At 38.0% G+C, this 26,176-nt stretch overlaps 1 protein-coding gene and 1 pseudogene across 2 annotated transcripts in view; one reads left to right on the top strand and one right to left on the bottom strand.

The window, feature by feature from the left end:
* Nucleotides 1-1,638: 1,638 nt before the first annotated feature.
* On the bottom strand, nucleotides 1,639-22,783 carry LOC127409961 (adenylate kinase 9-like; annotated as a pseudogene).
* A 2,613-nt stretch (nucleotides 22,784-25,396) lies between these two features.
* The window catches only part of LOC127410351 (rho-associated protein kinase 2-like), a 55,844-nt gene continuing 55,064 nt past the window's right edge, over nucleotides 25,397-26,176 (top strand). Inside the window, exon 1 of one of the 2 annotated variants that reach the window (XM_051645564.1) lies at nucleotides 25,397-25,968. In XM_051645564.1, the coding sequence (XP_051501524.1) occupies nucleotides 25,870-25,968 (99 nt within the window). In that variant the 5' untranslated portion in view covers nucleotides 25,397-25,869. The remainder of the gene's footprint in view (nucleotides 25,969-26,176) is intronic. The other variant, XM_051645565.1, reaches the window with a different exon arrangement.

Genomic DNA, 26,176 nt, shown 5'->3' with positions numbered 1-26,176 from the left:
CACTTACAATAAATCTTTTGTTAAAATTTGTGTATTTTTTAAGCTGTAAAGTTGTTTAAATCATAGCTTTTATGGTCGTTTTAGGGTTTACGGTGTTTCATCGTAATAGCAATAAAGTTGTTTATATCTTGTGGATTTTTTTTTTTTAAAGAAAAGGATAAAGTCGAAATAATTTTTTTTGACAATCAATATATGCCAGAAATGATGCTGATTGAGATTAACTTGTATTGAACCCAGAATATTCCTTAAAGATTCAGTTTCACTCTCTCGTTTGTGTTAACTAGTTTTATTTACCCCAGTGCTTCGCAGGTTTTTGGTGTTAATCCTCTGCCAAGTCCGTAAAAAGAGCTTGTGGTCGATGGACAGAAAACTTCCACTCTAACTTCCACTAATTTTATCGCCGATCAACTGACTGTTAACGAAGCACATTAGACAGCCGGTGTACTGCCAAACCTCTCCTTTCAGCTCCTTGAAAAGTTAATGTAGGTATTTTACCTATTTGGACAATGAAGCCATTATGAAATCAGTAAAGGAGTATGTAATTGCTGGATACCTTACCCTCTTTTTATTCGATAAATACACATTCCAGTTACACTGGCAGCCAAAAGTTTGGAATAATGTACAGATTTAGCTGTTTTCGGAAGGAAATTGGTATTTTAATTCACCAAAGTGGCATTCAATTGATCACAAAGTATAGTCAAGACATTACTGATATAAAAAACAGCACCATCACTGTTTGAAAAAAGTCATTTTTGATCAAATCTAGACAGGCCCCATTTCCAGCAGCCATCACTCCAACACCTTATCCTTGAGTAATCATGCTAAATTGCTAATTTGGTACTAGAAAATCACTTGCCATTATATCAAACACAGTTGAAAGCCATTAGGTTCATTAAATGAAGCTTAACATTGTCTTCGTGTTTGTTTTTGAGTTGCCACAGTATGCAATAGACTGGCATGTCTTAAGGTCAATATTAGGTCAAAAATGGCAAAAAAGAAACAGCTTTCTCTAGAAACTCATCAGTCAGTCATTTTTTTTTTTTATTTTTTTTTATTTTTTTTTTTGAGGAATGAAAGATATATAATGCTTGAAATTGACTGAAAAGATTTCACACAAAGGTGTACACTACAGTCTTCAAAGACAAAGGACAACTGGCTCTAACAAGGACAGAAAGAGATGTGGAAGGCCAGATGTACAACTAAACAAGAGGATAAAAACATCAGAGTCTCTAGTTTGAGAAACAGATGCCTCACATGTCCTCAGCTGACAGCTTTATTGAATTCTACCCGCTCAACACCAGTTTCATGTACAACAGTAAAGAGAAGACTCAGGGGTGCAGGCCTTATGGGAAGAATTGCAAAGAAAAAGCCACTTTTGAAACAGAAAAACAAAAAGAAAAGGTTAGAGTGGGCAAAGAATCACAGACATTGGCAACAGATAATTGGAAAAGAGTGTTATGAATCTTAAACCCATTGAGCTTTTGTGGGATCAGCTAGACTGTAAGGTGCGGGAGAAGTGACTGACAAGACAGCCACATCTATGGCAAGTGCTACAGGAAGCGTGGGGTGAAATGTCACCTGAGTTTCTGGACAAACTGACAGCTAGAATGCCGAGAATCTGCAAAGCTGTCATTGCTGCACATGGAGGATTTTTGGATGAGAACTCTTTTTGTACTTTTGACGAATATAGTCCGGGTTCCTGGTGTTGAATGCTGTGAGAGTGGGGGGTAGTGAGTTAGATCAGATTTTGGAAAATAATTTGACTTTATTTGACATGATCTTACTTTGAATGATTTCATTTCTTACACAAATTTAGAACATATTATGAAGCTAGTATTTTAATTTTAATTTAATTTTTTTTAATTTTTTTTAAACCCATTACACAGCAATTAATTCTAAAAGAAAGTCAAAACAAGAACATCTCTCACCTGTCAGATAAAAGGCCAGGTATAATCTAGCAGATCTCTTCACACTGAGAAAGGGAAACTTTGGCTTTAGGTTACCAACTGCAGTCATGGCTTTGATGATGGTAAGGCCACGCCCTTCAAAAACCTTATTCATGACATCAATCCTAGAATTTCTAACCCATATCTTAAGTTTATTATAATTTTACCACTTGGATAAAACATTATTTATCATAAACAGACCATTTAAATGTTAATTAAGATGTACAGATAATTAAAACAGCAAATTGAAAGACTGAGTGTCTGTGTTTCAGTGCCCTCTGACTTGTTCCAAATAACCCAGGTTTGGTAAAGAGGTTAGTAAAATTTCTTCCACTGGAGGTAGTTTATATGGAAGTTTCTGGTCCCAGTATGTCTCTGGTGACCTGGAAACAGTTCTGTTGTGAATTGTTTGTATTTCAAGTTGTTGTATTATGTAGAGCTGTAGAGTTGCTACAGCAATATACAGGAACACCAGACAATTATGCCACAATCAACTCTTTATTTGTGAGCCCACTTACCGGTGAAACCACTCTTGTTTTTTTGCATTCTCTAAGATATAGATCCTGTTTCGAAACTCAAAAGCATACTCCATGTTTCCACGTACCAAAGCCTCATATCTATAGAAGCAGACAGAAACTTGGAAGAACTGCACTGTGGATATTCATTTACATTCACTTGCAGCTTAAAAAACATGCTACACTTCAGCTTATTCATGATTTCAGTGATGATGTATCAATAAATCTTGAAAGCAGGGACTAAAAAAAGTTCAGAAACGAAAACAACTTTTTTTTGCAAAACATAACAGAAAACAGGAAGTACCTTTTAATTGTTCCAGAGTGAAAACATAATTTTTTTCATTTTTAAATGCTGGTAACTGGTTAATAACATCACACATTTCTTTGCCTAATTGCACATTGTGGATGTAGCCTTCCGTGATATGCTGAAGACCTTTTTAAAAACGTATACAGTATAGGCAGACTTAATCTACATACAAGGAAAAACATTAGAGGTAAAAAGTACATTTCTTAGTTGTTTCCAAGTCTTCACTAAATATAGTCTGTGCATGCACTCTCAGTGGGTACACCAAGGTTTAAAATATAAAAATAATTTGCCCGCATAAGGTGATGTTTAGTCCAAACGCACTCACACAGTGTGTGCATGCATGCAGGAGAGAGAGATTTAGGCTATTAATTTATTTTAGATGGCAAGATTTATATAAAAAAAAAACAAAAAAAACAAAAACAAAAAAAAAAGGCTTTTAAAAAACATATTTTTTGGGATATATTTAATATTAAGAATACATTTATTGAAAAGACATTATTTTATATAGGCTACTGTATAATTGATCATTTTGATAATTTCATTATAAAATTAATAAATATATTGTTTTAATAAAAAAATTAAAAAACTGATAATTCCCATTCCCATAATTCCTGTGCTGAAAAAATGGAATGACTTATTTTTGCTTATTTTGGGTGAGGCAGAGGCAAGTCCCCTATTTTGTGTTTTTTTCCCCCAGACCAGGTCCCTTGTTAATCTGGCAAGATCTGATGCAACTGATATATCACACATCCTTAGCACAGAGTCCTGTCATTTAAAAAAATAACGTTATTAACAGTTCTTTTATTTCGTTCTAACTGGTTACTATTTGGAAAGGAGGCTGCAGAACACACGAACGGCACTAAAAAATAATTTCCTGTTCAGAACGAAACCTTAAACGTTATTATCCTGGCTATACCTGTGTTGGCCATCCAGGTAAGTGACAGGGCAGAATCCCTTCATCTCCACCTGTTCAGGGAACCAGCTCTTCACTTGGCCTGCATTCAGTTTATGAGGAAGGAGGGGGTAGTGGGTAGGGGCATCCTGGAACCACAAACTAGTCTGGGGACTCTAAAAATCTCTATCAAGAAACAGAAAGAGAGATAGTCAGTTAAATTAAAGTGAAGCCTGACACATATAATAACATCCACAGTATTCACAAATTGACTAGTGATAGTGCAGGACCATCAATTACTTTACCCCTAGAAACTCTTTGCTGGCCAATTTGTAGAAGTGGACTCTGAACTCTGCAGCTAATTCCAGTAAGGTATTATGAGAACAGTCCACCAGATGGCGATGGAGAGCCAAGCAAAACTCTCCCAGCTGAGACTGTAGCTCTGTGTAATGCACAGTCTGTATATACAGGCTGCCTGGCCTACCATGAACATAGAAAGTTGTCACAGAACAGGAAATATTGATGTTTAGTTTCTCCCCAACTGGAATGCCTTTTAAACAGTTTAAAAGGAATTTCCATGTATGCTGCATACTTATTGGCTGATTTTCCTTCACCATTCGGTCCAATTCATCCATTTAAAAAATATTACAATTTTATTTTTGTAAAGAATTTCATATTTAGGCACACTTTTTACTTGTCCACAAAACTAAATTCAAAAATTAATATGTATAATACGTTAATAAGTGTATCCAAACTGTATAGTAGTGTGCATATATTAGTAGGGCTTTTCTTGTTTGACAACTGGGCACCATTTGCATGCTCTCACCTTTGTGAATCCTTTCCAGGTAAGAATGAATGTGTCTCATGCTTATGTGAACCTCATCTAAAACTCATTTCCACACCCACAATTTGCTCCTGTGAGCATCAGTGCGAGTCCAGTTGTGATGCTGCTGCTGGAAGTGTAGCCTAACAGATTCAACCTCCCGTCTGAAGCAAGAGTAGCGGATGTTTAGTGTCTGGAGGCTATCATGCATTGGGTAGGGCCTGTTGGAGAGCGTGGCCAGAATTTTGCAATACTCACCTAAAATCTTTTACAAATGTTTTTATCTAATTTAAATAATATGGCAGAGCATTTTAGCTGAATTTTAGATAAAGCCTGCAAGAAACTAGTCAACTAGACCAGTGGTTTTTAACTGGTTTTGCCTCAGGACCCTAAGGCGACCCAACACAATACTCGTTTTTAATACAAAAATGTCCTTAAAATCAAACACTGAAATTGTGATTATTTATTTATTAACATATTCATGGTAATTTGACATTACCATGAAGAACTTTTAAGAAACTAATTTAGCTAGCTTCTGCCAAATGAATTTGAAAAAGTGTGCCAAAATGCTGTAGAGTTTCCTTGTACTGTAAGCAAACTCTTTAATATCATTAACAAAAGATATGGTAATAGTTTTTCTCCACCTGTTTAAATGTTATCCCTATTTATTCTTCTACCTAAACTATGCATGATTATATGGTTATTTGCATTGTATTATTTGTATTTAGCATTGTTTTTTACTGTTGTCCTGCGACCCTATCAGAAAAAACCTGCAACCCAATTTTGGGTCGCAACCCACCAGTTGAGAACCATGGCTATTTAGAGAGTACCACAATAAAACATCCTAAAGTAATGATAAACATTTGTGGCACTATAACAGTGTGTGGAACTGAATTAAGTTTATAGGCTATTATACAGCTCTGAGTGTTTGTGCTGGTCGAACCTCTTGTTTTTCCCCCTGTCTCCCAGGCCTTTCCTCAGCACGTCTGATGTGTCCAACTGCAGTTCAATCATTTGCATAGGAATAATGCTGCAGGATTCCATTAATTCAGCCTGCTGCTTGGCCATAGGGAAGGCGTCCAACACAAACCTGAGATAATCAATTAAACACATGCACAATGACACATACATTAACAGACACAACATAATCTGTTACCTGCATTTTCTGTCTCTTAGGCTGTCTCTCTGGTACATTTCTTTGATTATGTATGGTCCTCACCCATGAGTGCTGCAGACCAGGCTCATTACTGCCACCTCAAGGCACTGGATGGCCAGTTCATCAGGTACCATCAGGCCATAGTTCAAATGCTTCTGCACCTGATGAGCCAAATCAGTTGTGGCCTGGTTGTTAAGCACAATACGAAATGCATTCCCAATAGAGAGGCGAGCCAGACCGTACTCACTTGCAAACGTCTGTGCCACTGAGTACGCACACACACACACACACAAATAAAAGACCATTAGACACTGTTTCTGTTTTCTGTAAAAACACTCACCTATAAGCTAATATGTATTTCTTCAGTGTTGGGATGTAGGTTTGAAATCTGACCTGTGGTTTTGCCTGCTTTGGGTGGGCCAATGATAGCCAGTTTGATGGGTAGGGAAGGGTTGGGTTTTGGTTGTCGAAGGTATTTGGGTTGAGGATGAAGGTGTTACGTGTCCCCTTGGATGCAAAGCATTATATGAACTGATGCAGGATGATGGGAAAAGTGGCCTTGAAAGGGCCCTGTAGAGGCTGGATAAAGTCTCCTTCTGCAAACTACAAAACATAACAGCAAACTGAGTCTTTTGTCTCTATATTTTCTTAGGCTATTTTTAGGCTTAGATAGCTATGAGAGCAAAAAAACACCTGTACTTGTTTACAGCAGCTTTGTCAGTGACAGAACAACTAATGTCCCTGGTATAGTATTCTGCTGTATGTATCTCATTTTCATAAATTCATTGAAAATGTTTAATTTGTCCTTCCCTTTACAGGATCCCAGCACCCAAAGGTAGAGGGATATTTGAAGGAACAGTATAGAAGACCTCGGGCAAGACTGTAGCTGATGGGCTGGCACTTCTGAAAGAGGGAGGGTCTGTTCATCACCAGAGGACTGATTCCCTGTAGGAGCTGGTACCTTACAATCCGAGGCATGCGGCCAGCACTTATAACCAGACAGAGAATTTGGTGCTCTATTAGGAGGTCCTATAAAAAAAATAAATAAATAAAAATCCATACGTATATGTTGTCATATAAATTTACTAAGCACTTTATTACAAACACCTGTACACCTACTTTTCATGCGATCATCTAATTAGCCAATTGTGTGGCAGCAGTGCAATGCATTTAAATCATGCATATACGGGTCAGGAGCTTCAGTTAATGCTCTCATCAACCATCAGAATGGGGAAAAATGTGATCTCAGTAATTTCGACCATGGCATGTAGGGCTGGGTATCGATTCAGATTTCCAGATTCGATTCCGATTAACAAGCTCTTGATTTAATTTGATTCTGATTTCGATTCGATATCGATTCATATGGGTATATTTCAGTAATAATGTCCCTTTTGCTTTCAAATGAAATAAATTATCTCCCAGCTAATACTGTGAATTACACAGGGGACCTTCTAACTACAATATGAAAATATTGTACTAAAATATTGAAACTAATTATATATTAAATGGGGTTATTTTTAATAGTTTTTCATAATTTAGGTCACATCTGAGCTTTTTAAAAATGAACAAATCAATGTATTTAGTCAATAAATATAATACTATATTGTATATATTATGTTTTGTTAAAATGTTATTGTTTATTTATATAAATTTTACTATTTACAGGTTTTACATAGATTTTTTAAAACACGTGCCAAAAACTGGTACTGTCTCTTTAAGGGAATCCTATAATCTGTAAACAGTGTCTTTTAATAAGTGCATGTTAACCAGAGAGACTCGAATGGTTTTATCTGATCTGTGCTATGCCTGATTAGAATTAAATGTTTATTTTTTTGTTGTTTATGATCAACAACTTACTTTAAAGAACAGAAAGGTTATTAAAAGAAACATTATTATTATTGAGTGACAAATGGGTATCTCGTATTTGGACACACAGATTACACTGAGCAACATGCAGTGAAAGGATCTCACTGCTGAATACTCCACCACTATACTAAACAATTCATTCACTGATAAGTGAAATCTAAACATTTACTAGCCCGCTGCCAAATATGTAAATTTTTTGTCGCATAGCGCAAAATTTGGTTGCAAATGCAAGTGATTTCCTCTCATTGTAGTAGAGGGTTGCGCATAGAGTAAAAGATTGATCTTGGGATTTAAGAATCGATATCGATATCATTCAAATGAAGATCGCAATGCATCGGAAAATTGATATTTGTACCCACCCCTAACGGCATGATTGTTGGTGCCAGATGGGCTGTAACTGCTGAACTCCTGGGATTCACAACAGTTTCTAGAGTTTACTTAGAATGGTGCCAAAAACAAAAAACATCCAGTGAGCAGCAGTTCTGTGAATGGAAACACTTTGTTGATGCATCAACGTAGAATGGCAAGACTGGTTCAAGCAGAATAGCATCTCAGAATGCACAACACGTCAAACCTTGAGGCGGATGGGCTACAACAGCAGAGGACCACGTCGGGCAAGAGCATATACATACCCCACATACAATAATGCCTCTACTATAGCTGCTATAGATAAAATGACTTTATTTTATGATAAATTTGTTTATAATATGTGCATTTAGACAAGACTCCCCCCCTTTCCTCCTTACCACCGTACTGGTGAGGTTGTTGTCATCCCTCTCATACCTCTCCAGCTTCTCTTCTGCACTGGCCTATGTTTCTTCATTCTCTGCCTCCTCTTCCTCCTCTGCCTCCACAGGAGGAAACTCCTCCAGCAGCATGTCCTCCATCTCCGCCCATTCCTGCTCCTGTTTATCTATCTCCTCTGCTTCTCCTTTCACATCCTCTTCATCCTCATCCACCTGATGGAGAAACAGAATCTCCCATCAGAGAACAATCAAACAGTCACTCCTCATGGACCCTTTTCACAGAATTCAATGAAGTATTTCCGCTTTAATTTAGTAGGACAATTCTAGTAAAACAGTCAACACTGCTGTGATGGAGTTTATAACCTCACTATAAAACCTTCCCTCAATTTACTTTAGCGACATCAATCAAAAGACGTAAAGGGGTATGTGACGAAGAGGAGGGCGGGGCCAGGCCATTAGGATGGATGCCTGGCGCTGAGTTACTGCAATCAGCCGGGAGAGGGATAAAGAGGAGCCGGATATGGCAGTTCAAGAGAGAGAGGGAGATGCATACAGCCGCTAAATGTGTGCAGTCCTCCTGTTGGACTGAAAGTCATCAGAATGAGAGCACATGGAGCTGTGTGTGCGTTATGTTTTTGTTATGCTGAAAAGCAGTTTTATGTTATGTTGAATTAAAACTCTTTTGGTTGTAAACCCTGTTCCTGCTCCCTCCTTTTTGATGAGCAATAGACCTGTCTGCCACAGTGGTGCCAATACCCTGGATTGGAGGAAGACGCGCCATCAGAGAGCCCACGACGCTGATGGAGGATCGCGATGCCGAGGAGACGATCAATCCGGTGTTACCAGAGCGGTTCATCAGCAGGCTACCGGAAGGGACGGCTGAGGGTTCCAGTGCCATCGCCCTGCGTCGCTGAAGACCGCTGTGCAGCTGGTTGAGGAACGAATGGTGGCGTGGTCGGGAAACTGAGTTTTTTTTCTTTCTTTTTCGCTTCTCTTTTTCTTTTCTCTTTCTCTCTCCTCTCTTTCTCTCGGGCTCTCCCTCTCTGTTTCCCTCTCCCCTCTCCCTCCCCTCGTCCTACTCATGTTCCCAGGAGGTGGGGAAGACCAGCCGGCAGAAGGACGGACGAAAAGGCAACACCTCCCCTCCAGGAACGGAGGGGGGAAGTCAGGCCGGTTGGTTCCCTGGCCTGAATCAGGCGTTGGGGTATGTGACAAGGAGGAGGGCAGGGCAGGGCCGGGCCGTCAGGTTACCACATTCAGCTAGGAGAGGGATAAAGAGAGGCCGGAGATGCCAGTTCGAGAGGGAGGTGCACACAGCCGCTAAACGTGTGCATTCCACCTGTTGGACTGAAAAGTCATCAGACTGAGAGAGCACATGGAGCTGTGTGTGCGATATGGTTTTGTTATGCTGAAAAGCAGTTTTATGTTGTGTTGAATTAAAAGTGTTTTGGTTGTTAACCCGGTTCCCACTTCCTCCTTTTACAATGAGCAAGAGACTTGTCTGCCACAGGGTACAAAATTATTTTATGAGGGATATCTCTTCAATTATGAGACTAAGTGTGATTATTTTCTTGTTTAATTTGCAAGCTGGCTAGCTAGTTTGCTGAATAAATGAATCCACATTCTTATTTTGATGTTGTGACAGAAATGTGTTATGCTAATTGTTACACTAAATTGTTTGGTAGTGTTGAAAAGAATTAACTGCATCTATACAACCTTTACATACAATTTCAATTGACACCTTCCTCTATTCTGACTGCTGTAATCCATGTCTTTCTTACTTTTCCCTCTTTGTTTTGGAAACTTTATAGTGAATTCTTTCTTTTGCTGTTAGAGCAAAAGGTAACGCTGCAATAATGTTTGCCATTATCTCCTATGTACGCAAACTACTCCTTTACCCTGCTTTTGTTTAGTTTCGCATTGCACACCTGGTAATGTCAAAAGAGTCCATTTGAAGAAACACACAATGATAATGGACAATGATCTGTTCTTTGGGAGGCTTGAGTCTTACACTTGGGCTGGGTTTTCTGGATGCACGTTCAGCCATGAGTTCAGCTCTTCTCCAGGTGATGGCCTTCTCCTGCAGTTGAAAAGGGGCAGTGGTGGCTTGGCAGTTAAGGCTCTGGGTTAATGACTAGATGGTCAGGGGTTCAAGCCCCAACACCGCCACGGTGCCACCGTTGGGCCCTTGAGCAAGGCCCTTGACCCCATCTGCTCCAGGGGCGCCGTATCATGGCTGACCCTGCGCTCTGACCCCAGCTTGGCTGGGATATGTGAAAAAGAAGAATTTCACTGTATATGTGCAAATGTATAATGTGTGATAAATAAAGAAAATTATTAATTATAAAACAGACCAGTGCATATTTACTCAAATTTAAGCACTTGTTTTAGCTCCTTAGTTTCACCTACTTCACTTCAAAATGGTAAATGGCTGCAGTTCATTTTAGAGAATTGGATTTTATGGACATTAATCACAAGTACTGTCCCAGAGTTTCCACTTTAACCATTACCCTGAGTTTGCGATGCAGCTCTATGTCCAGACGCATCTGTTTTCGTCTGCTCTCCAACGCATGAGCTTTGCAGCCAGCAGATGCCACACAACTTCAACAACCTCTATTGACATGACTACCACCACATCTGGAAACAAGTGATGCTCCAGCATGAAGGACACCTCCTCTTGGTTCTGAGGAAAGCCCTCCAGAATAAACCCTGAAGATCTGAGTCAGACAGAAGTTTATGGGTTCAAACACTTTGTGAGTGTTTATGAAATAGCATGTTTGAATTAGTGAGTGTATGTGAATGAGAACGAGAATGGTCCCACCACTGTAATAAAACCATTTAATTATCTCTGGAGGTAGAGGATCTCCATCTTGCAGATATGCATTTATGGCCTCCTCATCTTCAGTTAATTTTAGATCTTGCTGCAAACAAACCAGTACATAAAATTGTACACCAACAATATTCAATAGATTCATATCTCAATATTTATGTATTTGTTTTGAAATGACTTAAAAGGGTGATTAAAAATGTTAAACTAAAACAGTAAAAATCATATTATAATAATCAAAGCATTTTTTACACACTATTTGTCAATCATCAATACATAGCAATAAACAGTAATATTTACCTATATATACTGTATATTCACTAAAATGTAAAATGCTGAACATTCTTGAGTGATGACACCTACGAACTAAAACAGTAAAAATTGAATCAGAATTTCTACTCAATTCATTAAAGCTAAAGTATGTAATTTCTGCGCTACCAAATGGAATGACAAAAGTAAACACTGTTTTCAAAACAGCTGTCTGAATACTCCCCACTACTTCTGTTGATCGAACAAACAGATACCCCCCCCCATCCCCAACTAATGCCATGGAATCAGTGTTATTGTCTCTCGGAGCCATGTGATGCCATGCGTAGGGCAGACGTGTGAGAGACAGCTCTGCACACTTTGCTAATTTCTTTTATTATTTTCATGATATAATAAGGTGAAATTCGATACACCCAGTTACACATTTGCTGTTTGAGGTAAACATGGCAAAGAAGTCAAAATCCTCGGGCTCTGGAGACATTAAAAGACACTTACGGGTTCAAGATGAAAGCCCAGACAGGCCTGTGGACAGGGGACTCGATTCGGATGGCGCGGCAGGAGAAGGAATCCAGTGTCAACTGTCCAACATGTCACTGATGTTGACGAAGGTACTTGCGGACTTGGAGGATCTCGCTGTAATACGTCGATCGATTACAGCGATGGAAAAAAAAATTCTCTGAGTTAGACAAAAGAGTGACAGATGTTAAGAAACGAATCGATTATTTGGAGTCATAAGAGAGGGAATTAACCGCTAATCCGCCCAAGACCAAAGTTGATTTGGAACGTGTTCTTGAAAAGCTTGAAGATCTTGAGAATAGAAGCCACAGGAATAACATTCGAATTGTTGGAATTCCTGAGCATGAGGAGGGCAGAGATATAGTGAAATTCCTAGACAAGCTTTTCCCGATTCTGCTCGATGTAACAGGCCACAAGCTGGAAATCGAGCGAGCTCACAGAGTCCCAGCTCACAGATCTGCTGAGGGAGAAAGGCCCCGATCGATTCTGGCCAAATTTTTGAGATCATCTGATAAAGATCTCGTGTTGCGCCAGGCGAAGAGCAAAGGAAAGCTTTCTTGGAAGAATTACAATATTTTCATGTACCCGGACTTTGCGAAATCGACAAGAGAGAAATGCGATCAGTTTAAGGAATGCAAAAAACTCTTAGAACTACAGAACTGGCTCCACTTTTGTTAGAAGTTTATACTGAATCATTAAAGAATGGAAAGCTTCCTCCAACCATGACACAAGTCCGGATCAGTCTGATTCTTAAAAAGACAAAGATCCAAGCGAGTGTAAAAGTTACCGTCCAATCTCCCTGATCCAACTAGATGTAAAAATGTTGTCAAAAATTTTGGCTAGCCTATTAAGTAAGGTTATGACATCTCTTATACATATAGATCAGGTGGGGTTTATTCGGGGCCACAGCTCTTCTGATAACATTAGGCGTCTCATCAATATCATGTGGTCAGTGGCGAATAATCAGACTCTGGTCGTTGCCATCTCACTTGACGCCGAAAAGGCATTTGATATGGTAGAATGGGATTATCTTTTTAAGATTTTGAAAATGTATGTGTTCTGGAGTACATTTATTGGTTGGATTAAGTTTCTTTATAGACATCCTGTAGCAGTGGTACAAACAAATGGATTAATTTCAGATTATTTTAATCTGGATAGGGGCACTCGGCAGGGTTGTATTGTTCTGCCTTGCCCTGGAACCATTAGCAGCCACGATAAGAAAGGAGGATGATTTTCCAGGGGTGGTTGTGGGAGGTGTGGCGCATAAGCTTCTGCTTTACGCAGATGATATTTTATTATTTGTCTCTGAATTTACTAGATCTATGCCTTGCCTCCACAGAATTATTAATTCCTTTTCCAAGTTCTCAGGATACAAAGTCAATTAAATCCAAAGCTTTGGCTCTGATCAGCGTACTGTCCAGTAACGGCTTTCCAGCCGGGCGCCTTCCAGTGGCCCAAACAGGGCATTAAGTATTTGGGGATTTTATTCCCAGCAAATTTGTCTGATTTAGTTAGTGTTAATTTTGACCCTTTAATAAAAAGGTTTTCGAGCGATGTGGGCAGGTGGGCTTCATTACATTTATCGATGATTGGGAAGGTTAATGTTATTAAAATGAATTGTATTCCAAAATAACTACCTGCTACAATCTCTCCCTGTAGATGTCCCCCTCTCTTATTTCAAGCAAATTGATAGCATAGCGAAGTCCTTCATTTGGAATGGTAAACGTCCCAGACTGCATTTTAATTAGCTACATAGGCCGATAGACAAAGGTGGTCTAGGCCTACCCAAGATTTTGTTTTATTACTATATATTCAGTCTCAGACATTTGGCTCATTGGTCACTTCCACCTGAGAGAGCCCCTCCCTGGTTTGTTATTGAACAGGCAGTTCTTGCCCAATTTCGCCATTACAAAACATCTCTATCAAACTAATCGGAAAAGTTAAGTTACACCCCAGTATTTCGCATTTACACTTGGTATGGACTAAAGTGTCCAGATTGTTTCAATTGGACACTTATTTAAATGTTGCCTCGAGCATATGGCAGAACCCAAGATTGTGTATTGGCAAGTCCCCTTTCTGCTGGCCAGAGTTGTGACTACCACCCCTGGAGTCGTGAGCTCAAATTCAGGGTGTGCTGAGTGACTCCAGCCAGGTCTCCTAAGCAACCAAATCTAATCAGGATCTAATCTGATTTCACATTGACTGTACTTTATGTGTGAAATGTTGCCTATGATGAAATGTTTGTTGACCTCTGATTCCTGTGCTTCCTCTTCATTAAATTAATCTGGTTTCTCAGCCTGTGCCAAAGCATGTATATCCTCCTCCTCCAGGTCTTCACTAGACATCCTCCGGGCTGTGAACTTAAATTACTCTGAGAGAGACAGAAATGTAGAAAGAAAGGACAAGAGAAAGACAAAATAGAGAGGGTAAAGTGAGTGTGAGAGAGTGACCACTAAAGAAATAGCACAAAAAAGACAATATACATCACAAGTGTCTGTTCATATGTAAGATGTTGAGAAAGATTACCACCTGGCTCCTCAAGCAATGTCTCTAGTTTAGACTGGGTCTAAAAAACAGCATCAAAACAATGCTGAAAACTGAATCTCACCTCCATTATGGGTTATTTAAGCCAACACTTTTATTACATGACATTATTAGAAAGTTAACCATTATTTTCAAGTTAACCACAAGTTCCATAGATACTTTTTAGATATTTTTACTGAAAACTGTGCCCTCATATTGGCTAAACTCACAATGTGTCATGGCTATTGGTTTCCATTCTTCTTGTAGGCGAGCCAGCACAGCTCGATCCACTTCTTCTTTATGCTGTACATACATCCTGGTTAGTACGGTCCTTCCTTTAATAAACAACAAGTGACCATCACAGTTAAAGCCACTTTTACACCATCAGGCAGAAAGGTTCTTGTTGCGGAACAGAGCGTTCTGTACCAATCCGGACTAGTTGGCATATTCACCGTTTCTTGTTCCACTGTGGTGATGCGAAATTAAGATTAGAACAGACTGACTAAGTGGCCAATCGTGAGTTGCAACATCATTAAAGCAATTCCACCAAAACGGTTCTCTTTCCTGAGCACGGTTATCTAACCATACAGAGAATTCCAGGCCGGGAGTGGTTTGTAATTGTACCGTGCCAAACCCTGCTCAAGTAGAAGTGCTATTGGAACCGTTACTCACCATGCTCAGAACCACTTGACCCGATGGTGGAAAAGCGCTAACAACCACAAAAGGCTAACCAAATCTTTCAGAGTTGATGCAAAGTAACCACATTTTAGTCATTTAAAACTTGTCTATAATGTCTTCAATTTCAAGACGAATGATGTCAAGTTCAGGACTAGTAATGACAAAAGTTGAATTCTTTGCTAGTTAGTGTGTGTGTAAAAACATGTGTTATTGAGTATATCTTTCCCTCACCCTCTCCAATATTGTCTTTCAGACAGAAAAGGACTTCAGGCATTATAGCATCATGTAGCTCCTCAATGGTTTTTAGCTGTGATCTAGTGCTAGGGAAGTTGTCCATTATCCAACCCCTTTTAAATTCAGCACTCATCTTCAGCCTCAATTTAACAACCCAGAAATGTAAAGAACAAATGTAGTCTAAAACACAAATGATGTCGATCTGTGTGGCCATACAGATAGTGGCTATAATGGTTCATATAATGGTTTAGGGAGACTTAGTGGGCTACCTTTCTTATGTGCTTCTCAAGGGTCTCCAAATAAAGCTCCTGTGGAGCTGTGGCAGGAAACTGTTCTGCTTCCTTCATGGCTTCTTCTACAAGAGCTTGAACATCTGGGTGATCTTCTCTCACCTCTATTAAAAAAGTAAAAATACACATCACCAAACCTGTGTAGCAACAATCATCTACTGCTCTTGCTCAGCAGTTGCTAAATACTTCTTTTTAATGAGACCAGAAGAACTTTCACAAAGTACTGAGTGTAGTTGGGTGTATAGAATAGTATTTACAAGTGAAAATCTTTAACACCACTGGATTACTTTTTAACTAAACTTTCTCACTTATTTCACCGACTGGGTGTGTATCTGTAGAAAATAAAGTACATGATAACAGTTAACAATATGTTATGGACATGTTGAACAAACTGACCCTATTCAAAGATTTTTTCAAAATACAAATTATGCTATCATTGTCACTGATTAGTACAAAGTGGTGTAAAGTCCATGTTGGCTGTGGATTGCCCTTACCTGAGTAAGTTTCACCAGACTCACCCTCATTGGCTTCCGTATTACCTACAGTACAAAAAAGGAGAAAGTGCCAGTTCCAAAATCTACCAACTGCCTTCTCAATGGATAATAAACCATTTCTGTTTTCCTTTTTGTTTTGTTTTTTCTCATTTGCAGTCATTAAAATGTATTATGTAGCCTATAGATCAGCATAATACTGTATAAAGGTATTGGTCATTGAAAAAAACATATCGGTCAGCAACTATTTCATATGTACCTAAATATATTTTGAAGTCTGCCACACGTTTAAATTCACTCAACTTTGAACAATGCAAAACATGTAACTGTATATGTGTTTGAGAGTTTTTAAATTTGCATGGAGCCTTGGATTTGCATCTACCCTGAAGTATGTTTTCAGAATTTCAGGGCCTTCATTATCAATGTCTTTTGTCAAAAAACACCCAGTCCTCTTTATTGCTGAAACATGCAGTCCATTGATGTCTAACCTATTGCCTGTATAGCTTCAAGCTCCTTCATGTCCCTGACCTTCTCCAGGGCTGCAGATCTGGCATTGTGACGCACTTTGTCCAGTATGTCCTGTCTGAATGTAGCCAGGGTACACTCCATCAGTGCCTTTACATCTACCACTACAGCTCCATAATGCTTAGCTAGCAATTCACACATTGAGCTCTTCCCTGAGCATGGTGACCCGATTACAGACAACTTACATGGAAGGCAGGGCATGGGTGGCAGCAAGTAGGGCCGAGGTTTTGTCATGAACTTCTGCAGAGCATCCTGAGATGACAGGATGTACATCTTATCCATGAACCTAATGTGGAGGGAATAGTGGAATTCGTAAATAACCCTCAAATTCCTTAAATATTTTCATTTTTTATCAATTAGTTTGCACTAACCCAACAGCGAAATCAGGTCTGCCCTTGATAACCCTGCCCTCTTTGAGCACCACAGGACAGGTAGAGGACCATCGGCTTCTTCGCCAACATAAGCCTGGTGCAACAATCTTACAGGAGGACAGAGTTCAAAATAGCTCCTCCTACAAGAACAGACATGGTAAAGAGGAATATAATAAGCATTTCAATTAAGGTTCTTCTGAGTTGATTAGTTCAGAATAAGAGAGATGTTGGTATCTGTCCATCTGATCAGAAAGCTCTGTGTCCTCTATTGTCAAATGCACAGGCCCACCTGCACACCTCACAGCCACTGACTCCAAACAAGACATCACTGACTGTGGACATTCACAGATAATTGGAAAGAACTTAGAACTTAAGTCATTACATGCTACTGTACATTCACTTAGCACTTTATTAGGAACACCTGTACACATACTTATTAATGCAATTATCTAATCAGCCAATCATGTGGCAGCAATGCAATGCATAAAATCATGCAGACACGGGTCAGGAGCTTAAGTTAATGTTCACAACAACCATCAGAATGTGGAAAAAATTTGATCCCAGTGATTTCGACCGTGGCGTGATTGTTGGTGCCAGACGGGCTGGTTTGAGTATTTCTGTAACTGCTGATCTCCTGGGATTTTCCACACAAAACAGTCTCTAGAATTTACTCAGAATGGTGCCAAAAATAAAAAACATCCAGTGAGTGGCAGTTCTGCGGATGGAAACACCTTGTAGATGATAGTGTTGTAAAGTTCTCAGTGAGAGTATTTCATATTTTTGAATGCTTTAATGGTATACATTTCAAGACAGCATAGTATTGTAAGCATTATAGCCTTGACAGAGGTCACTCACCTCAAAGAGCTCCTCTGGGTCCTTGTTTCCATCCAGCTCAAATAAGTAGGGGGAATTATGGTCCACCATGTAATCCTACACATAAAACATAAGCATAAATACTCTAATATTTGTATAATAATTTACGTAGGTGTTTAATAAGGTTAATTACCTCTAGAGGCCTGAGCATGATGTCCTTATAGAGCATGATCTTGCTGTCGGTATTTTCTGGATAAGTTTCTTTCACTCTTACTAGCTGTGTGATCATGTCTTTCTGGAACTCTATCTCTACCATCTTAAACACAAATACAAAACACTGTGCTCACTTTTCAATAGTGTTTATCTGTTTGTAAACTAAGCTTTAAAATTTGGCAATGCTGAATTCATTCCAGAAGCATGAATAAGAAACTTACAGACATAGCAGTTACACCAACTTACTATACATTTATAAAGTGGCTTTGGTAAAAAAACAAAAATAAATGTGTCTGATAAATAATGGTAATAATGACCTGAACTCAATTCCTACTCTTGTCATTCACTCTAAGTAATACCAAAGACATAAGAGACTTTTGTAATACCTCTTCCTCCCGATCCTCTGTTTCCTTCCCTTTCTCATCCTCTATATTGCTACTTTTCATGTAAGACTCTTTCTTCACAGGGTCCCACTTCTCCCTCTGGAACACAAGGCCTGTCTCAGGATGTTGACTCTCAACTGAGAGGCTTTGGATCAGGTCCCTGTCAGGACACTGTACACATACACACACACAAAACCACACACTAAAGTCACTAACTCAACATTTATTTATTAGATTTATAGTAGTGATTAAGTGAACTTAACACAATGGATCCTTTTCCATGGAGCCTGTGATGATGCATTTCTGCCTTATTTAGCAGTGTAATTCTAGCAAACGTTTTTATATTCCCAATTGTTTTATTATTTAGTGTAAACGTATAACATTATACTTTGTATTATTTTACCCTGTAATAAGTTTTAAAAAACGAGTTACCACAGCTGCAATGAGGTTTCTAAAACAGCTGCCAAGGAGTGATGGTAAATTTGACATCTTTCTCTCAACTGAGAGCTGTAATCCACTGCTCGCTGTTTTTTCATTTTTTCTTTTGGAAAGCTGTGAAAGCATAATAGAGGATTCTTTCTTTTGCTGTTGGAGTAAACAAGTAAGCAAAATGTACATTTGCTGCGGTCTCCCATTCATCACTATACATGTTTACCGTTTACTTCTGCTTACTTCCAGAACTGGATATGTGAAAAGGGTCATCACAGTGAAATATTTTCATGGCTGCTAAAAGATGAAGTAAGGCAACAGATAACCAAAGTTTCAGTGGAGTATAGACAGTGTTTGGTACATCACTCAGACTTACCAAGTAAAGAAAGTAATCCACTAGAAATTAACCATTTCTCTAAAATCGTAATAACATTATTTTTCTGATTACTTCATAAGAAAAGTAATCACATTACTAGTAACTTTACTTTTAAGCTACTTTCTTAAAACTCTGAAACAAAAATTCTGCTCAACGAATTCAAAAAGTATATACAGTATATACATATCACATACATAAACATATCTATATCTATATAATATATATTTCTCCTTGTTCATTGTTGCATGCAATCATACACTCGTTTCTCCCTTACAATGACTAGTTAGAGGGCGCACACCCTTCAGCTGTCAAACAGACATACATATGAACATAATTCATGTTTTAAATGGGTTTTAATAAATAAGATTTTAGAGAAATTTGTTTAACTTAAGTAATGTAAATTAGTTAACTTAATTTTAAATCCATAACTGTAATCTGATTACAATAATTTAAAATATAATGCGTTACACTAATTGTTTTTTATTTGAAAGTAACTGGATTACTGTAACTAATTACTTTGATTACATCCAACACTGAGTATAGATATGTGTAGAGATAGTATAAATATTATGAAAAGGGCTAACTTGATATAGTCTGGTGGCATTGTGAGGTTTTTAATCGGGTCTGTTTGCTCCTGAATGTTCAGGTACTCCTCTGACACTGATGGCAAACAGGCCAGGACATAACCTGCTCAACAACAGATTTCAAAACAAGGCATGTGAACTAAAATCGCAATCAAATGTTGTTACAACATGTTTGTTCATAAGAAGAACTTTGTCATCAATTACCATTTAAATAAACCAGCAGCATCTAAAACTCTGAAGACAAAATATGTTTAAGTTTGTGTTAGCCCTGTCACACCTTTACCATAATGTTCAACATCAGGTGAATTGAGTCAGTCAACAATTAACTTGACCACCATCTCTTTGGGAACAGTTTTCCCTTCAGCCAAATTATTAAAGAGCTGAAAGCAAAAATAGCTTATTTGTCACAGCTATGTTGTTTACAGTGAATCGGTTATTTAAAAAAATATATATTATAAAAAAATTGCCATATTGAAAAACAACAGTCATACACTTGTTCTGTACAGTTGTTCTGCCCCGTTATTGATGTGGCTGTTGATAAGATCTGTATCTAAATGGAGTAAATTAATTAAAATGTGTATCAGAAAGTTAAATTTTTAATGATGGCAATGTATAAAGGCACTTGACCACACTGTAAAAAATTTCTATAATTTTAATGGTAAAAGACTGTAAAAATGCTACAGAAATAAAACGTTAATTGATTAACGAATATTAACTGTAAAATATACAATAGAAATTTGCAATATATTTTAAAAGACAATACAGTAGTTTTTACAATAAAATGTTTAGATGTAAAAAGTATGATTTTCCTGTATAATTAATGGTAAAAATTTGCATTATGTTTAACAAGAGAGTACATGTACTTTTTACAGTAAATTATTGTTAAAATTACAAAAATATAAAAAAATAAAATAAATGGGCATTCCCACAATTCCCTGCATGACCCATCATATTTCATTATATGTTATGGGAATAGTTATATTTCTTCTTATTTTTAATATCAGTCACATAAATTGAGGTGTTCTGTTTTATATTTGATGTACAACCCCAATTCCGAAAAAGTTGGGACAGTATGAAAAATGCTAATAAAAACAAAAACGAGTGATTTGTAAATTAAATTCACCCTTTGCTAGATTGAAAGCACTCCAACTATACATTATATGATGTTTTACCTTGTGAATTTCATTGTTATTTGAAAATGTACAGTAATTTCAAATCAGATGATTGCAACAGGCTCCAAAAAAGTTGAGACAGGGGCAATTTAAGACTAATAACAATTTGACGAGTTGAAATAACAAGGTGATGTGAAACAGGAGATGTTAAACAGGTGAGGCAATTGTATCATAGTATATAAGGAGCCTCCAAAAACAGCCTAGTCCTTCAAGAGCAAGGATAATTCGAGATTTGCCAATTTGCCAACTGATGCTTCAGCAAATAATTCAGCACTTTGAGAACAATGTTCCCCAAAGACAAATAGGAATGATTTGGGGTATTTCACCCTCTACAGTGCACAATATAGTTAAAAGATTCAAGGAATATGGTCAAATCTCTGTGTGTAAAGGGCAAGACGAACACCACTACTGAATGCGCGTGATCTCTAATCCCTCAGATGTCACTGTCTTAAAAAACGGCATTCATCTGTAATGGATATCATGAACATGGGCTTGGGATAACTTTAGTAAACCTTTGTTAGTCAACACCACTCACCACTACAACCATAAGTTAAGGTAAGACTTTACTATGCAAAGCAGAAGCCCTACATCAACACTGTCCAGAAATGCTGCCGACTTCTCTGGGCTCGTTCTCATCTTAGATGGAAAGTAGAAAAGTGGAACTGTGTTTTTTGGTCTGAAGAGTCCACATTTCAAAAAGTAAAGAAAAACAAAGCTGTCGTGTTATCCAGGCCAAAGAGGAAAAGGGCAATCCAAGCTGTTATCAGCGTCAGGTCCAAAAGCCAGTGTCTGTATGGGCCAGGGGTGTGTCAGTGACCATGGCATGGGTAACACCATGAATGCAGACAGATTTGTAAAAATTTTGGAGCAGCATATACTGCCATCCAGCACCATCTTTTCCAGGGACGTCCCTGCATTTTCCAGCAGGACAACTTCAAGCCACATACTGCCCAGATTTCAACTACATGGCTGTGTGAGCAGAGAGTGTGGGTGCTAGACTGGCCTGGCTGCAGTCCTGACCTGTCTCCAGTTGAGAATGTGTGGTGCATTATGAAGCACCCCATTCGACAACGAAGACCCTGTACTATTGTGCAGCTAAAGACCTTCATGATGGATGAATGGGGGACAATTTCACTTTCTAAACTTAACAGACTTGTGTCTTCAGTGCCCAAATGCTTAATAAGTGTTATTAGAAGAAATGGTGATGTTTCACAGTGGTAAACACTCAACTGTCCCAACTTTTTGGAGCGTGTTGCAATCATTTGATTTGAAATTACTGTACATTTAAAAATAACAATGAAATTCACAAGGTAAAACATCATATAATGTGTAGTTGTAGTGCTTTCAATATAGCAAAGGTTGAATATAATTTACAAATCACACTTTTTTGTTTTTATTAGCATTTTTCATACTGTCCCAACTTTTTCAGAGCTGGGATTGTGGTTTAGTTAATGTTTACTGCATTATTTAAATTTCACATGTCACATTTGTTTTGTAAAAACAACAGGATTATTTTTTACAGTGTAAATTTACCATCAATGAGGACACAATTCCAAGTCATGGCTAGTTTTTCTGGCAAGAGTGGATTTGCCAACACCCTGTAAGTACTGCAAATATCCACACAATTCAAATACTGTTTTGTTTGTTTTTTATTTTATTTATTTATTTTGGCTGCAAGATATCTGCTTTTATATTTGAAATGTGCATGTTGGAAACTCACTGGTTTTCCAATGATGATACAACATGTTGGCATGGAGAGCAGAATATCTCTGTCTGTATCATCCTCTATCAGTTTATCCACTAAAGGGAACGTGGATGTATTAGGGACATTGGATGACATTGTTAGACGAGCTGACTGTTACTGTAAAAGCAGAAACACAGAGTTGTTAATATGTTTACAGCTAACAAAAAGGAACTGTCAAGTTCAGTATTAAATCCTTGTTAATAATCATTTGGGATGAAGATGTTTTATTATTCTTATCTTAATAATACATTTTAAGCATTCAGATGACTAACAATTTAACTTTATAGTTAGCTGAAGCTGAGCTATCAGATAACTAATGTTATGAGTAAGGCAGGCGGTAACTATTTCTCAATTTTTATATTAATTCTGTAATCCTATATACGTCTATATACTGTTCAGTAAACACAACATTATTTATTGACTTTATTCACTTTAAAACTGACTGCAGCCACCGGCTCTAACCTCCATTTTTAGCCGGTGCTCTGACAATCTGTGTTAGCTGCTCAGGATGTGCTACCAGCAGTAAAAACAGTGATATGTAACATTAAAACATGGGTAGCATTATGTCGGGATGCACGGAAAAACCTGTCAGTACGTACTACAACCGCATGAAATATGTTAAAAGCCTATGTAGCACATCTTGTCCGGCAGATAATACCTATCAGGATGTGCTATCAGATAGTGTGATATACTGTGAGGCTGTACTAAGCCCTAACCCTACCCCAAACCTAAAACTATGCGAATATAGTGTTGGTAGCACATCCTGATAGTGACAAAAACAGGATTTTTGGCGAGAAATTTGAAAGAAACTTTTTTTACCTGCTTCAATTTGATCTCACTCATTATGACACACACACACACACATACACACACAAACACTGGAAATTAAACTAGTAACCACAGAGGGACACAACAACAGAAAGATTTTGAATTCCGAATGTGAGAGGGAGTTTTAAATTCAAATAATGGTGAATAAAATCACATTTCTCTTGCCGGTTCCATAGAAATAGATTATGCAGGCCATGCCCTAAAGACACTTTTCTGAGACATAACAAAGCAGCTTCCTCATTCCTCAGATGTTGGCATTGCCATAAGCCCTCTATGGACACTTGAACTGTAGGTAGAGCAAGCTGAGGAAGATCTATAGGGCAGGCCTACAACTAATAGCCTAATATTATGATTAAATATTTATTTTTAAAAATTAAGACTGGTATTCAGACTGATAATTTAAACTTCTTTTTCTTTATCGACAATCAATGGCTGTTGGCTGATAAGAGACGTCATGTGCCTTGTCTTCTGTTGTGCTTCATAAATTGCAAACTGTGTCAACTGTTTTCCATTCACACGACACTACTTACTGTCTGTGTGAAGCAGTCCTCGTCTTAAACATCAATACAGAATAATAATTTACCTTTTCTTCAGTGCTATATTCTCATTGCTGGATTAGAGGCCGTTCACACCAAATGCGTTTTTACGTCCATCTGTGCTATTTTCAGCGCATTGCGGACGTAAGTGGCGGCAGAAAGCCGGCAAACTGTTGTGTTAGATTTGACAGAGTAGACCATTAAATGAAAGTACAACACAAAACCATCATAAATGCTCAAATACTCTTAGCTATGATATGAGATATGAGTTAATAACATACCTGTAATAATGTTTGCTATAAATGTTCACTGCAAAGCCATAAGTTGAAATGATCTCCTCAGTCTAGTCAGCTCTGTTTATGACCTGAAACCACAGCCATCTACAAGAGCCCTCACCCTCGAAATAATTTTTCAACAACGGAATCTGATAAACGTTTACTGATTGGTAAAAAAAAAAAAAAAAAAAAAAAAAAAAGAAAAAGCAAAAAACACAACAAAAACAAATGGTGTCTGATAAATAATGGCAATAATGAACTGAACTCATGATTTCAGGCTCGATTACACAGCACCATCTAGCGATCTGCGCATGCGTCAAGCACTAGGAAGTGAAATCGAGCTTGAAATCATGATCGTGCTACAAAACTGCAAGATGTACATTGAAAAACTAGTTACATCTTGGTCTGTTCTCACCCAAAACTGATTGGATCACTTCAGAAGACATGGATTAAATCACTGTAGTTTATGGATTACTTTTATGCTGCCTTTATGTGCTTTTTGGAGCTTCAATGTTTTAGACCCCTTTCAAATACATTGTATGGACCTACAGAACTGAGATATTTTTCTAAAAATATTCGTTTGAGTTCTGCAGAAGAAAGAAAGTCAGACATATCTGGGATGGCATGAGGGTAAGTAAATGATCAGAGAATATATATATATATATATATATATATATATATATATATATATATATATATATATATATATATATAGGGGGGAATCTTTGTATTATTATTAAAATAGCTTAGAATATAATATGTCAGCAAGGCCATTGTAAAGATGCGTATAATTCTCATTTATGCCTTTTTTATTTATTTATTTTTATTTAGTGCACAGATTTACAGTGGACTGAAAACAGCACTCTAGAATAATCTTACCATCCATAATTGTCAAAAAATAATAAATAAATAAATAAATAAATAAAAAAATGTGTTTAACCGGCTAAATATAGCTAGTCTAGTATATCGAGTTGAATTTAGACTGTGACGGTAGGCCGGTAAAAGCGATGGCTTAGATAAGATCCAAAGAATTCCAGTGCCCGCAGGGGAGGGACACGCAATACAACAAAGAAAGAACACACTGCGTACAGATTTATGCTTTACTGCCCCTCTGCTTCATTTACTCAAAAAAGCAGTAGAGTCAAAAAGACAAAGCGCTTGATTTCTACATATATCGTCCACGAATTGTTCTCCCCACTGTAACTTTGAACCAGAGCGGGTCAGAGAGAGAGAGAGCGACTCGACTTTCTGAGCGCGTGGGTGACAACCTTCGATTTTATCCTTTTGGCACAACCACTGGGAAAACCAGTGGCATTTCCTCAGAATAATACACCAAACAATTTTATTCCGTATGTTCATTAAGTTTTGGGCTTCTGAGGAAATCCTTCAACCAGAACCGGTGAGTTTTAAAGTGCGTTCCCTGCCTGTCGATCGCGTTTGATTACGGCAAGCAGTGACAAGTTTGATTCAGGCTTTTGAAGTCTAATAATCGCGGCGTGCAGTCTGATGTCTACCGGGACCTCCACAACACCGAGCTGCCGCAATGTCAACCGGAGCAGGAAAGAGACTAGAAGCCCGGGTGAGAAAGTTGGAGTCACTGATCAAGGACCAACGATCAGTGTTGAATTTGGAGAGTTTACTGGTAAGGCTGTTAAAGGGTCATGGTAATGGGATGATATTTAAAAGTAGTGTTTTTAAACTGAACAAAGTTTTTTTTGTCTGTAATGTTTTGCTGTGATGTAGACATTGATAAAATGTACCTTATTTAAGCAATAGAGATCATACCTTAATATATGGATTTCTCAATTATACTGCTAAAAAAGGGGACACCAGGTGGTGGGCGCAAGGCC

The sequence above is a fragment of the Myxocyprinus asiaticus genome, chromosome 19, assembly GCF_019703515.2.
Source record: "Myxocyprinus asiaticus isolate MX2 ecotype Aquarium Trade chromosome 19, UBuf_Myxa_2, whole genome shotgun sequence".
NCBI classification, from domain to species: Eukaryota; Metazoa; Chordata; class Actinopteri; order Cypriniformes; family Catostomidae; genus Myxocyprinus; species Myxocyprinus asiaticus.
Note: the sequence above shows the minus strand (reverse complement) of the source record. Positions and strands in the feature narration are given on the sequence as shown.